Below are 15,140 nucleotides of genomic sequence, written 5' to 3' on the forward strand. Positions count from 1 at the left end.
GCTCTCTGATACTCTTCATTTTTTGCTTAACTTTTGCTCCAGGATCTAAGCTGGAGAGCTGACCAGTGGTCAGTCTGGTTTTTAAGGGGATTTGTTGTGTTGCTCTCACCTTTGTCAAGAGGATCTTATTTTCATCTAAAAACAAAAAAGTTGATGTGCATGTACCCCAGGCCACACAGCTAGGTCTCTGCAAGCCTGGGAAATGGTTTTCCTTTCTCTGTTCAAGAAATGCCAGGCAGATATTTTAAGCAGATTATTTGCTTATTATAACCAAATTGGGGCAAATAGCTGAGGACAGGCCAGAAGAAAAAAGAAAATAATCTGACACATTTTTTCTTTCCTTAAAATGGAATTTTCTTTGTGTCTAAACTATGCAAATAAAACAGATACTAATAATCATGTTTTTGTATTATAATATGGCAGATTGTTTATATATATACAGGTCTAAATATACAAGACACTACTTCAAAAATGTAAAAAGGAATTCAAAGACAAGTTGATTTGAGGCAAAAAATGTTCTGAAATTCTTACATAGTTCTTTCATAATACATATTTCCCATGGATGTTCGGAACAACCTCACGGGCAACAGAATCGAAAGATAAGTTTACTTTGATACAAAAGTTTCAGAATCCACACATGCACTCTTATATGTTTGATAAAGGACATCATATCTGTACAAAAGAAACTTCAATATTTTTCAAAACTCTCACCTCTTGACACTCTGTGGTGATGAGCTTGCCTGTTTAAGATCCCTGCAAATCAATCCGAGAGGAGCTTTGAAGTACAGCAGTGCAGAGAGCCAACTCTGGAAATTTCCAACATGCAAGTCCTCAGTAGCACTGGTGATGGCTGGCATGTTTGGATCTGGCTAGAGTTATTACTCAGATCTCAGATTTTCGGAAGAACTGGGGAAAAGTTTAAACAAACCATGCAGCATTGCTCCACTGTCCTGACCCAAAGGACAGTATGTTCTGCATTAATTAGAAAGAGAAGGCATTGCAATTGTAATTCTGATCTCCAAAGCATATATGTCCATCACACTGAGATATCAACATGTATGCAATGAGGAGATCTCAGAGAAAGACGTAAAACAAAGAAAGGCATGGTCATTCTGGAGTCTCTCTGAGATGGTCAGGTGTAGAATGGCAGACATCAGGAGACTGAAAGTCAGAGTATCACTTGCTGCCTTTATCAATATAAAACTTACACTTCCTGTTTTCATATATTGTTCTTTATTATTTATTTTACTTAAAGTATTTACACTATGCACATGGCATCTGATGGCTTAGGGCAGAATCCTCAACCCTCTCACATGCTCGCCCTCCTGTCCCAGGCATTTGGCCTCATTTGATTGATAAGTACAGGAGGTGCAGGGTCCCTGTGGGAACAGTTGTTTCAGAGCCTGTTGCTTTACATGTTGAGGATCAAAGAACCAGAAGGTATTATGACTACAACAGCTGCAAGCAGCTCTTTGATCTACAGTTTAATGTTTCTGTCCACCCCATAGATCAAGCAGCCTCCTTCAAGTCAGGAGTTTGGATAGGCACCTTTTATTCTGGTGTCGCACCTATAGGAATGTAAGAATAACAATAATTTAATTGATGAAGGATGATACTCAACAATCCCGTTTTCCCACAGATTGGCCCACCTTCTGTGTCCCGTAGAACTTTCCACTCTCCCTAACCCCTGCTGACCCAAAATAATGCCTGCCCCGTGGGGGCTGATTTTTTTTTTTCTCATTGTGCAACTGATTGCATGAAGACCTGACTGATGGTTTAACCAGAAGGCTCAGCCCTGGCACATGGAATGCGCTTCTAACTAAATCCTACACATCAAAGCACATTCCAAGTTTAATTTCCCCCCTCAAGTTTTCTGACACTATTGCATGAATGGAATGCTTACTATACACTGGGCTCTATTAGGTTCTTTGACCTTTATTATCTTGTTGACTGATTTCTTACTCTTTTGCAATTCATTTATACTGGTAGTAATGATACAGTTAAGGTTTTTTAGTTGTCATGAAATGAAGTTTTAGTTGTTTGTTATGATTGTCTTACCCGTGGATGGACTGAGAACACAAATCCACTTCTGTTTGCTTTGGAACTTCCTTATTTACTATGGCATGGAATACAGACCAGGTGCTCACCAAGCCAACTGTGATGTAGTTCATTGGGTCAATCATTAGCTTATGCAGGTAAATGGTCCTTATCTGAAATATAAGGAGCAATAAATATTGGAGATTTGGGTTTTCGTTAATTTTGGCGTATTGTCATACAGATAATATGTGGAGAATCAGATCCAGGTCTAAGCACAAAACTCGTGTACATCTTATAGACGCCTTATACCAAAAGCCTGATGGCAATTTAATATAATTTTTTTGTACTCCTGCATTTTGACTGTGACCCCATCACATAAGAAGAGATGGAGAATTTTTCAGGTGTAGCATCATGTCATGAACAAATGGTTGCAGATTTGGGAGAATTTCAGATTTCATGTTTTTAGATTAGATATGCTCAGACTGTAGTAACATAGTGCATGGAATTGACACATTTGAATAATCAAGTAACAAAGCCCGGGTTGTCCATATGTTTCATCTTTTGTTGATTCTGTGGCTCTCAGATAATACAGTTGTATGTTCAGGATCCCTGTGAACTCTTTAGTTACTAGATGATTAGCAGATGTAAGATATTTGCTTAATGTTAAACGATAAAAGAGTTTTGTGCCATTCCATAAAGCATCGTCTTGCTCTCTGAGTTCCATAAGGCATGGTTAGTATCCTGGTTTGTCTAGAAATGAGGAGTTTCCTGAGACACAGGGAACTCAGGACAGGAGCAGGCATGTGACGCAACAATTGGTACCACCTGGGTTGTCTTTAGCCTGTATTGGAGTGCCCGGGTTTTGGCTCCAGATTCACTTACAATCTAGCTTCCCACTGGTAGGCACCCTGGACAGTGGCAGTGGAGGACTCTGCGCCTGCATCCGTGCCATCCACATGATAGACCTAGGGTGTGGGAGACCTGGATGAAGTTCCTGGCTCCTAGTTTCAGCGGGGCTCAGCCCCAGCTGTTACAGGTATTTGGGGGAGTGAACCACTCTCTCCATTTCAAATAAATTAAGTGAAATTAAACTCAACATACTTCCTGGCAAACCCTAGTCATGAAAAATGACTTCTTGAAGGAGACTGGCTGGGCTTTATATTATGTATTCAATAATGAATAGCTGCCATCCAGATGCATTTTTTCAGATATAGGCAGAATTTTTCATTTCTCCTAGACTCCTTCTACACAGCTTTATTTGTCACCCTGTTTTACACTGGATGTTGTATCCCATTGTGTCTGTACATCTGACAGCTGGGAGCAGAAAGCCCCGAACTCACTTGAGGAAGCTCAAAAGTATGTGCTTTTTTTTTTTTTAAACTAATCAGATCCTTTATTGCATATAGAGTTCTACAGTTAGTAATTTTGGAGTCATTACGAGACTAGCATTCAATGTAATTTTAATAAAAAGAAAACACACAGACACGCACATTGAAAACAGCCGTCTCCAACAAAGATAATCTGCTTAAAGAAAGAGCAGTACACCAGCTGTTCCTGGCCTTGGCGTCTTGAGCTCAGGAACTTCTAGTTCTTCTTTTCCCACTTATCTCTCTAGCTTTTCTTTAAAATTAGTATTTTATGCCTCCTAGCTAAAGGAATAACTTGTATTAACTGTATCTGCTTTCAAATTATGCAGTTCTATGCCTAACAATTAGCCTTTCTCAGCGCTCTGGTCTCTTCAGAAAACAAAAATATACCTACCAAAGAAAACTATTTCTCCTTGAATTATTTTGTCTAGATGATTGTTTCAAGCAGGAATATCTTTTGGATAGCTTTGAGTCAAACACTGTGCTCCTGGCAAAACTCACCTGCTTCGGCTCATTTGCACAAATGAGCCTATCTTACCATTACTGCTCCTACATATCAAAGCGTATAAAGTAAATAGCCCTAGAGCCTCGAAGAACAGGCATCCCCTAATGCAAGCATCTCAAATATGTTTTAGTGAAGCAGAGCTTGTTTTGTATCATTCTAATAAGAAATAAATCCATTTTCTAAAATATGTGTCAGTTGCCTTGATTCAAGATCTAGAATTACTATCATAAGGGCAGCTCAAGACAGCATTAAGAGAAAACCATATCGGGGTGCCAAAATATCGTGCAGCCCATACAGTGTATTCATAGTAGACATTTTCAGGAACTTTTGTAAAGTTTCTGACATGCATGGATTTCAAACGTCTTTTGCACCAAAGTAAACACTTTAATTTGTCTTCCACTGACTTGCAAGTGCCCTCATACATACATTGTTCTCTTAATGTTTTTCTAATATTTGCATTTTGAATTTTGAGTTTGAAATGGAATTAAGTGTTGACTTTCACTTCACCTTCATAGGAGTGAAGCATTCTATCTGAGTGGGTTGTGTAACCTGTCCCCGTCAGTGTTAAGTGTACTCCACCTTGACACACGGTGGCTGCTGCTTGACCGTCGTAAAATGACTTTTAGGCTCAGAGTTTTGTCTGAGTTTGCATGAGCAATGTGCCTTAACAAGACTCATTTGGTTATAGAATGACCACATCGCAATCAGTGGTTTTTGTACAGCTTACGTGCACTTGTAAAATGTGGGTATTAGCTCCGTATTTGAATACATTTTGAGTGTGCCTTATGACTGTGGAAGTTATACTCTCATGAAGAACAAAGCTGCTCATTTCCCTTCCAGTTCTCTAATGAACAATTAATGCCACTTGATGAATTATCACTTTTCAGATACAATCACAAGTATTTATGCCACCCTTCTCTAAACCACACATTTTACAGTCACTAGAGACAGATCATGGAGACAGTGGGACAGACAGGAGAGACTTGACTCAAATAGTCACCAAAAGTTTGGTTACTTTCTATATTTTTTGATCATTTTATAGTGCAAAAATTTTATATTAGATAAAAATCATTAGGATTCTCAAATTGACAGTTGTTTCTGTTATTAATACCTACTGTTCCCATTTGAAGCTATCTGCCCAGTGCATTCATTATGTACCTAGTTTGTCAAAAAAGCAAATAACTAAATGATGATATAGAATTATAACATTACCAATCCAAAAAAGAAAAAAGGAAAAAGAGTTTACTTCATCTTTTTCTTGAGGTGTGATTATGAAGAGATACATAATTTGCATATTGCACCAGAAATCTCCATTTCTGACTCAGTGACGCTCAGTGATCTCATCCAGTTCTGTTGCTTATGAATATTGTATTGCCATACATCTTTTCCTGTTGACCCGCCATTCCGCAGCTTAACTGCAACCCATCAATCATTCTGTTTGCTTAATGTCTATTTTTAGTGTTTCATCAACAGATATGAACTCTGGAGGGTAAGCAATAATATATGGCCTTCATAAAGACTCAAGGTGGTTTTTCACTTCATTCGAGTAGTTGTTTAACAGGCATAAAGTGTTTGTGTTATTTGATGGCTTGTTTGTATTGATTTATGTACTGATGATGATCAGTTGGAGGACAAGGGAAGTGAGCAAGAGCTGGAGTGAACTGGGCTGAGCTCTAGCACAGATGCTGGTGGGCAGGGGTAACGTTCCAGAACTGAGCTGAGCTCTAGCACAGATGCTGGTGGGCTGGGGTAACGTTCCAGAACTGGGCTGAGCTCTAGCACAGATGCTGGTGGGCAGGGGTAACGTTCCAGAACTGGGCTGAGCTCCAGCACAGATGCTGGTGGGCAGGGGTAACGTTCCAGAACTGGGCTGAGCTCCAGCACAGATGCTGGTGGGCAGGGGTAACGTTCCAGAACTGGGCTGAGCTCCAGCACAGATGCTGGTGGGCAGGGGTAACATTCCAGAACTTGGCTAAGCTCCAGCACAGATGCTGGTGGGCAGGGGTAACGTTCCAGAACTTGGCTGAGCTCCAGCACAGATGCTGGTGGGCAGGGGTAACGTTCCAGAACTGGGCTGAGCTCCAGCACAGATGCTGGTGGGCAGGGGTAACGTTCCAGAACTGGGCTGAGCTCCAGCACAGATGCTGGTGGGCAGGGGTAACGTTCCAGAACTGGGCTGAGTTCCAGCACAGATGCTGGTGGGCAGGGGTAACATTCCAGAACTGGGCTGAGTTCCAGCACAGATGCTGGTGGGCAGGGGTAACGTTCCAGAACTGGGCTGAGCTCCAGCACAGATGCTGGTGGGCAGGGGTAACGTTCCAGAACTGGGCTGAGCTCCAGCACAGATGCTGGTGGGCAGGGGTAACGTTCCAGAACTGCAGTGACTCTCCAAAATCCTTACCCTCCAGAGACACACTTTCCATCCACATCGTAATGGACTGTTTCCTCTTGCTTCCCTAAAGGGAGATAAAAAATATATGGTGCTGGCTGAAAGCCACTTGATGCTAGCATAGATACTATCGGGTTTATTAGAGAATTTCTAAGCGAAATTAGGTTTGTTCTTTCTAGTACTAACTTTTATACAGTCATAATTAACATTCAAAATTTATTCAGATATGGAGCATTTTAAAAGAGCAAATAAGCCATGTGAAACAACCACCAATTATGATACGGTCATTCTAGAATCACATTAGAACGGAAGTGGGTAGGCTGGCAGAACATCTTTGGTAAAAAGTTTGATTTTCTCAAAAAGACAAAATACTTCAGAATGCTCATGCTGACATTGTGCAGGCTGAAGAAATGATGAATAAGAGCGTATGATTTACACGAGCTTTAACAAAAGATCTGCACAATTTGACTTTTTTAGCCTCAAATTTGACATTTCTTCCTTGTCGTGGCTGTTGTTTTTAAATTATCTTACATAAATTTATGTATTTAAAACTATTCAGAATTGTTCATGATAATTGCAATTCTGTGATAAGGTTACTGGTGTCTTATTTTTCTTCCCTAGATATATTTAAGATTTTTTTACAGTGAATACGCATTACTTTTTAATTAAGAAAAGCTTAATAAGAAAAACGTACAAGTGTTTACTTATATCCATGATTTAGCAATGTTGGTTTTTATATTTAGTGTGTTCTAAATACCTGTTATTAAAATAATGAACCATTACATTTGTATGGTTGTTTACGCAGATTTTCTCACATTGACAAATAATAATATCTAATCGAGTTAATGATGATGGGAGAGACCACAAACCTCTAAACCACATTGTGGATTTGGCATGTTGTCATGTTTTCTAAGAATTTCGTAATTAGCAAATAAGCCAGAAGAGAACAATATTTCTAAATCTTAACACAATTATCCCTTTTCACATGTTTTTATGTCCTGTTCTCATGTGCATTAAGTTCCCATAAATCTCATGGAACACAAAAAGGACCTAATATCCAGTTCCTGCAATCCAGTTGCTTAAAACATGTTATATAAAAATAGAATGAGAGGGTTAATTATCAATTCAATTGATGGCATTGATTTTAAAAAAAGATACAGTGCCTAATATGGTGCATCTTCAAGAAGTGATGGATGGAGGGAGGGGTGGAGGAAGGGATGGAGGGAGGAGTGGATGAGGGATAGATGGCTGGCAGGAAGGCTTGATGGGTTGAAACTAACTAGTTATAGGAGTAGAAAGGAAATAGTTTCAGCAGTCACAGATGGTTAAATTTAAGTAAATATCTTTCTACTTTTTTCAAGAAGGAGAAGACTAAAGCTATGGGAACTTATAAGACTAGAATTTCACTCTTCAGAGAGCAGGAATGAGGGAATTTAAGGCCAAAAGTTCAGCATGATTTAAAGCAATGAGCCATAACAAGCAGATCTGAGTAGAAACTATTGAAAACTGGCATTTTTAAAGCTAAAGACTTGGTGAGGCGATTTTTAGGAAAGTGGAATAGGACTCTTATCATAGACAATTTTGAATTTCATACTGATTAGTTAACCCACAAGCATGGGTAAATATTGAAACTAGTAAAAGGTAATTATTAGCACAATAGCTCAGGAAAAATTTGGTAGAAGTGTGACTTCATGTTGAATATAAAACTATGAGAGTCACTTCAATACAAAGGGAAATCTTAAGTATGAAACTGGGATTTTAAAGTATTTTTACAGAAAAGTGTAACGTGTTTGTTACTCTACCATCATTATCATGTTCCTTCATGTAATTAGCATTTCTGAAACAGCTTTTTGATCAACAGCTATTTTAATTGAGAACTAGCAGAGTCTAAGACAAGGCTAATATAAAATTCTAGAATATTCTATGCATAAAGTTAATACATTTTTATATGCTAGAAGAAATGTTTTAATTTATGTCTTTTGGTGTATTCAACCTAATTACTAGACATGTTGGGAAAGTGGTTTTTTTTTTCTTGCACGTAGTTTCTTTTTGTATTGTGAGAAGTTGCATAGTCACATCTCTTCAAACTTATTAATTATTCTACTTTTCAACATCAATGTTGTCATCACTTGTAACTGTGAGTGATTAACAGTGGAGCCCTGAAGCAAAATTATGTGGGTTTGAATTCAACTTGACCACTGAATGACTAGTCAGTCTCGGTCACATTTCTCAGTTATCTCAATAAATAAATGGCATAACAATAGCGATAACATCTTAAGATTGTTGGGAAGATTAAATCTAAAAGTTTCGAGCAGTGTCTGGCATGTGATAGCAATTCTTAAACAATAATTGCGTGGCTAGTAATAGTACATAATTGATGAGTAGCATATTATTTGATTTTCAACAATTACTAAAAAGACGGCTAGGATGCAGTCCTGAATGACACTGTTACTTGCTTTCACAGTGAGCCATCTGTATGGATTTGGGCTGATGGACGCAGAAGCCATGGTGATGGAGGCGGAAAAATGGACCACTGTCCCCCAGCAGCACGTGTGTGTGGAGAGCACAGATCGACATATCAAGTAATATTTGCCACCCACCGACAGCATGATTGCCCTCAATGAGAGCAGGCAGGAGCAAGGACTTACAACAGCCCCTTGTTATGAAGCTAAGAGTTTCTTTCTTATGTACTCATAAAATCATAATAAAAGTATCTAAAATTCTTAGCTACTAAAGATGCACTCTTAAGACCCAGGAATCCTTAAAAGAAAATATCCTATCTCCCGCTGTGCTACTTGAAGAAAAAAGGGGAGAGAGGAGAGACCGGCACAGAATACAAGGTAAACTGTGAAAGCGTCTCAACCCACTGGTTTACTTCCCAAGTGCCTGTGACAGACAGAGCTCAGCCAGGTTGAAACCAAGAACCTGCCATTTGATCCAGGTCTCCCAGATGAGTGGCAGCAACCCAAAGATGTCAGCCAACACATGCTACCTCCTAAGGCATGCATTAAAAGGAAGTTGGACACGTTGGACACAGAAGCAGAGCTAGAACTCAAACCAATGTGGACATCCCAAACAATCTGTTAAGACCTGCACCAAATGCAAAACCTGAAACATATTTCTTAATTGGGAGGTTGGGGAATATTGGCCTAGGGGTTAAGACACCACTCGAGATGCCTGATTCCCTATCAGAGTGCCTCATTTCAAGTATCTGCTTTGCTTCTAATCCTAGCTTCCTGCCAGTGCAGTCGGGGACAGGGACAAGATATGGCTGAAATAGTCAGGTCCTTACCACCTTCATGGAGGACTTAGTTGAGTTCTTGCCCCTGTTTCTTCTTTTCTGGTTGAGCCCTAGCCATTCAAATGTATTTAGAAAGTGTGCCGGTGAGTAAGAGCTCTCTCTCTCTCCCTCTCTCCCGCCTCACCTTCACACTTACCCACTTCCTCTCCCAAATAAAAAAGGAAGATCCTTATAAATGGGCTTTCTGAAGTTTTCTACCCTGCCAGTATTTCTATTTTATGGTCTTGATATTCTCCAGAAGTCGCTGTACTTCAAACAAATGAAACTCATTCTAGAAACCTAACTATATACCACTCAGTACTCCAAAGAATGGTAAAGAATGTCCAATCAGCGAAATTGCAGTCAACTCAAAGATTTTAGGGTCTGTTCCCCAGTTGAAGCCTTACAGACTCGCAGGTGATGCCAACAGGATTTATGACACAATTGTGTAAATTCTCTCCTAGGTGCTAAATCCCAGTAACAGGAGCTGGCTGTAGTGGCTCTATTGGTATTTTGCTCTTGGCATTTTTTTAAAGATCTTTCTCTCCCTCTGAAAAATATTTATGAACTTTGGTTTGTGATGAAATTGAGCCATTGTAATTCTTGAGGGAATGTGTTAGGAAGCAAAAGTAAATGGACTAAAGGTGTGTTTCCCCCAAGCTACACTTCTTTGGAGGAAAAAAAAATCACAGAGAAGTGGGGAGTCCACCAGTGGTTTCTTATATGGGCCAAGACATATGCTAACAACCTCATGGATACTTTCTTTTTAAAATTTTGCAAACACTTTGCAATATTCTGCTTTGACAAATGAGAAAATAGGATCAGGAAATCTATCTGTATATTCATTCACAAACCCACCAGTCAGCAACCATTTTTTCTCACGTGTATTTGTCATCAAGCACTGAACAATATATCAGGTATGAAAATGCAGTGAAGAATGCCTCCAGCTATTAGAATCTAGTAGAAGGGTAGATCAAAAATAAATAGTAAATGGATGACTGCCAAGTATAATGAGTAAATGTTGCCAATTTAGACAGGAAATAATAAATGGGAGGGGCTTTTTGTTTTAATTTTTTGCCTGTGGTTCAGGCACAAAATGTTACTTAAAGAGGTAACATTTACCCTTTGACCTTGAACGATGAGTCAGCCATGTGAAAATCATTGAAAAACACCAAGTCTTTGCAGTGGTCATTTGTGCAAAGTCCTCCGCGTGCCTGAGCTTTTGATGCCTGGATGGCTAGAGCCCACCATGCTAGGAGACACTGGCAGAATAAAGAGGAAGGCAGGGACTTGTAAGCCAGGCCATGCCCATGAGTTCTACAGCATGAAATCGGTAGCCCAGGTATTTGAACCAATGTCATGTTCTCAGAGTGTATTCCACAGATCCTGGCCTAAACTTCAACTCTTCCTTTTGCAGGACGATTCGCCCCAACAGTGCAGTGCGTTCCATCTACAAAGCTTCAGGCTGCTCCGATAACCCTAACCACCATGTCAACTACCTAGAACACGTGGTTGTGCGAATTACCATCACCCACCCTCGGAGGGGAGACCTGGCTATCTACCTGACCTCCCCCTCAGGAACCAGGTCCCAGCTCTTGGCTAATAGGTATGGTGATGTCGGCTTCCCACTGCCATGGCAGCCACATTGATAATCAGTTAAAACTTGATACCGGGGTAGGGATGCAGGCACTCGTTCCTTGTCTCATTTTAGGGAACCAACTGAGGGATCATTTAGATGCCATAGTATACTTGCTTCTAGGTAGACTGTGAGGTTGCATAGAACTGTAAATATAAAAAAAGAGTTTCTTTTAGTAGGAAAAAAACACAAAGGTTTCTGCAAAAAAAGAAGAAGAAGAAGAAGAAGCAGAGAAGTAGAAGAAGGCCACTTGATTTTTATCCTAGGAAAGAATTACAAAAGACCATTCTTAAAGCCTCTGAGATCCATTCCCATTCAATCTGTCAACATTTGTTACGAATTAACTTGGCCAAGCACTTAATTTCAAAAGTTCTAGGAAATCCTATTTGTTAAAGCGGGTGTTGGCAAATGTTTTCTGCAAAGAACCAGGTAGTGGACCATGCTTTGTGGGCTGTCTCTATTGAAGCTACTCAGCTCTCTCGCTGGCATGGGAATCTGCCATAACCAGTTTCCAAGAATGGACATGACTGTTCCAGTGAAACATGATTGGCAGAAAAGACATTAGGCCAAATTTAGCCTCAAGACTGCAGTTGGATGGCCCTCTCTTTTCCAGAAGACCTTTTAATGGGAGAACAAATCTTATCCCAAGTAGCATAGAGAGTTCAAATTAGAGTCAGTCTTTTACGTAGATAACCTATGCAGAGATCAGATGACCATGGCGGTAGCAGGCTTTGTTAGAACTAAACAACAAGCCTTGGAGGATTGAGGGCCAGGGGCCATACAAGCCTAAAGAACCAAAAATGAGACTGAACCTTCCATTTGGCATTTGCTTTCAAGATCTCCAAACTTTGCCTACTATAGGTGAAGAGATAAAAATAGTATTTCTAATTGATAGGTACTAGGAGTATCAAATCCAAAATCACCAGGTGCATTTTATTTCTTGCTTAGACTTGCTGTGCTTTTTCAATCCAAACGTATTTCATTAGGGTATCATGAAAACCAAGCTTACTGTTTTAACTATGAGATACCAGAAAAAGTTTATGTAGGTGCAAGAAACATAGGATTCACTGGCATCAGATTCTTGGGCATGCCTTCTCCCTCTGAGGCGAAGAGGGTTCCGCTGCTGCCTGCCAGGTTATTGCCACTACCTGCCTGACACTTCTTTCCAGCAAGCAAACCCTTCCAATGTGCAATTCTATGATTAATGGAAGTCTCACCAGCTGTTGTTACCCAAGTCAGGGAAGGCCTTTAGGTCCTGCTGTGGTTTTTGTTGTTATTGTTGCTGTTTCCTTATCATCCTTCATGTGAGTTTAAATTGAAAGGGTGTCCTGGCACAACGCTGAAATGCAAAGGTTGGTCCCACATATGTGTGGATCTTATCCCCAAGGCCCCCTACCTTATAGCAAAGCAGTCCCCCAGCTGTTGCTGTTTGCTTAGAAAACTTTGCCTCTGCTGCCTGTCTGGGTCTTCCTGGCTATTGCACTGTTTATTGTTGGCTTCCCCCAGAATGACATCAGTGAGGATACTTGTAAGCACAGGAGCTATGGATTCCAGTCTAGCCATTTGGCAGATTACAGTGGTACTGGACACAGGCTCCCAAGCATTCTTAAGTAGCTGATACCGCCAAAGGCACTTCAGAGAATTCATGGAGAAATGGACTTACAAGAAATGTTTATCTTTGTGGGAAAATATTTTGAAATCCATGCGTAGTGTTTTCGTAATATGCATTTCTCATGAACTTTTTGATGGCTCCCTACATGCATGGATTTCCACGTTTCCTGCACCAAAACATTCATTATTTTTAGTTCTTTTTTTCCCCATGAATTGTTGAAGATCTCCCACAGTTTGCAAAGTGGTACAAGCAAAACTGCTGCATGGCTTGCACTGAGAAAAAAAAATAAAAAGGGGGTTTAAGCTGTTCATTGACTGGTACTCATCAGATCTACCTTAGTTCCCACTCCGAAGACTCCCTGGGCATAAGTTTTCCATCAGCCTTCTTGGCCAGGAGTATTTTCTGGAGGGGTGGCCCTTCTGCATCTCCTTCGTCTCCATCCCAGAAGGAAGTGGACACCAAGAAGAGGCAGAGAGATTGCAGGTTGGAGAGATACAGAAGATGGCGGGGGATTCCTTTGTCCACAGCTCCGCAGATGCATTCCTACAGGCAGCTGACCCTTTAAATGGGAAACAGCTGCGCCAGGTCCCCCACTGCACAGTGGCACCTGTCCACGGTGTGGCTCCCCCATTCTTATTGTGCTTGACACTGGTAGCATCTCTGCTGCCGAGGCAGCTGAAGAAAGACGGTTTCTTTTGGCATTCTCTCCTTCTGGCATCTTTTTGAAACTTTCATTTTATTAGAGGAAATCTCGAAAGCTCTCCGGCTCTGACCCAGTTGCACGAAGTCCTCAAATCCTCTCGCCTTGGCCCTAAGTCAAAGCACGTTTCCAGGTTGGGGAGCTGAAGATAGGAAACCGGGAGTAGAAACAGACTGGGGAAGAGAAGGCCCATGTGGCTCTTAGGTGTTGATCTGTAAGGCAGTGCCTTTTCACAAGGAAAAGATGAAGCGCCGGGGGCTTAAAAAGAGTTGGCCTATCAGAGCATATTCATCTGAGCAAGCAATAGTTTCCTTACAGAACACTTAACTTCATTTCAAATACATTGAGATTCCCAAAGAGGACTAATTAAAGAGAAGGGCTCTGATTACTTTTTTGTTATTGCTTTTTAAATAATAATAATATTATTATTAATAAGGTTCTGAAAAGTATAAAGCAAAGCATCCCCAGTGAGAGTGGTTTGAATGAAAATGCAGATTCCCCATGGCAATGTCTTCCCGACTTGGTCTGTCCCAGCCACCCTGGGAAGTGGAATGCCTTCCTCCCAGTGTGTCTAACACTGGTTGCTCAGAGTCCTGGCAGCCAGTGTGAAAATCTCTGCCTGGCTTCGGAAGCTGCTCCTGGTCTCCGTGGTTTGTTCACTGTGGTCTGTCTCCTGGCTGCTGGAATACAGTGAAAGTCGAGAGCCTGCTTGGAGCTGGAGGCTCCTGTGAGGTTGTCTCCCTTTGGAGGGCAAAACTCAGGTGCAAACACTTGGGAGTGTGCACTTGGGAGCAAAACCTGGATGTGGCGCCCCTGTTTTATTAAAAGCACCTGTTCCCCCTGTTCAGTCTTTAAAACATGCAGACGCACTAGGAGGGAGGCAGAGAAGGTGGGGGAGAGGCACAAAAAATACAGTCACTATTCGTAGTTGGCTTTCCAGAAGCCCTTGACACTGCAGTGAGGAATGTCTTCCAAATGGTCTATCCCGCTACTGCAGCAATTCCTGGAGAGCCTGTTGTCTGCAAAGAGCTAAACACTCTGATTACATCTGTGTGGGCCGTCAGGAGCCCCTCAGCGGCTCGCTGTCCTAGTGGATGGGCACTGGCCCCAGCTCCTGTGGAGAACAGCTGTTGGGACAAGCAGAGTTTACCCTAGCAAGTATCTGCAAGGTGCTAAGACTGGAAGGCACTCAGCAGCAGTTGGAGCTGCACTCCAGCTGGAGTGTCCTGTGTCCTGAGCCCAGCAGGCACGCTCCTCCAGGCAAGCCATGTTGATAATTCAGTGGGTGGAAACTCCAGGGCTGCAGGCAGAGCGGTGCTGGACTAGGCAGAAGGGCAGTTCCTTTTCTTCCTTTTTTCTTTCCCCAGTCCTCCCACCCTGCAAGTCTGACATGTTATATGCATTGTCTTCTAAACAAAAACCAGACTACATGTTCAGAGTACTTAATGGAGGTCAGGCATGGGCAGGGAGCTGGGTGGGCTTGAAATATTCTCTGAAAATGTTCTTAGACAGGAGCAAGTTTACACTGGAACCTGTGTTCTATGAAACATTCAAATTTTGCCCATGGAAAAATGTTTCTGTCGAAAGCTTGTCCCATTAGGTTCTAAGAATCAT

The 15,140-nt window shown here is 41.2% G+C and overlaps 1 protein-coding gene across 3 annotated transcripts in view; it reads left to right on the top strand.

The window, feature by feature from the left end:
• PCSK5 (proprotein convertase subtilisin/kexin type 5) overlaps nucleotides 1-15,140 on the top strand; it is a 327,170-nt gene that overhangs the window by 191,236 nt on the left and 120,794 nt on the right. For 2 of the 3 annotated variants that reach the window (XM_004591776.2, XM_004591777.3), the window contains exons 11-12: nucleotides 8,763-8,880; nucleotides 10,996-11,184. In XM_004591776.2, coding sequence (XP_004591833.2) covers nucleotides 8,763-8,880; nucleotides 10,996-11,184 — 307 coding nt within the window. Of the gene's footprint in view, nucleotides 1-8,762; nucleotides 8,881-10,995; nucleotides 11,185-15,140 lie in introns of those variants that run through there. The other variant, XR_009244439.1, reaches the window with a different exon arrangement.

The sequence above is a fragment of the Ochotona princeps genome, chromosome 31 (genome assembly GCF_030435755.1).
Source record: "Ochotona princeps isolate mOchPri1 chromosome 31, mOchPri1.hap1, whole genome shotgun sequence".
Classification (NCBI taxonomy): domain Eukaryota; kingdom Metazoa; phylum Chordata; class Mammalia; order Lagomorpha; family Ochotonidae; genus Ochotona; species Ochotona princeps.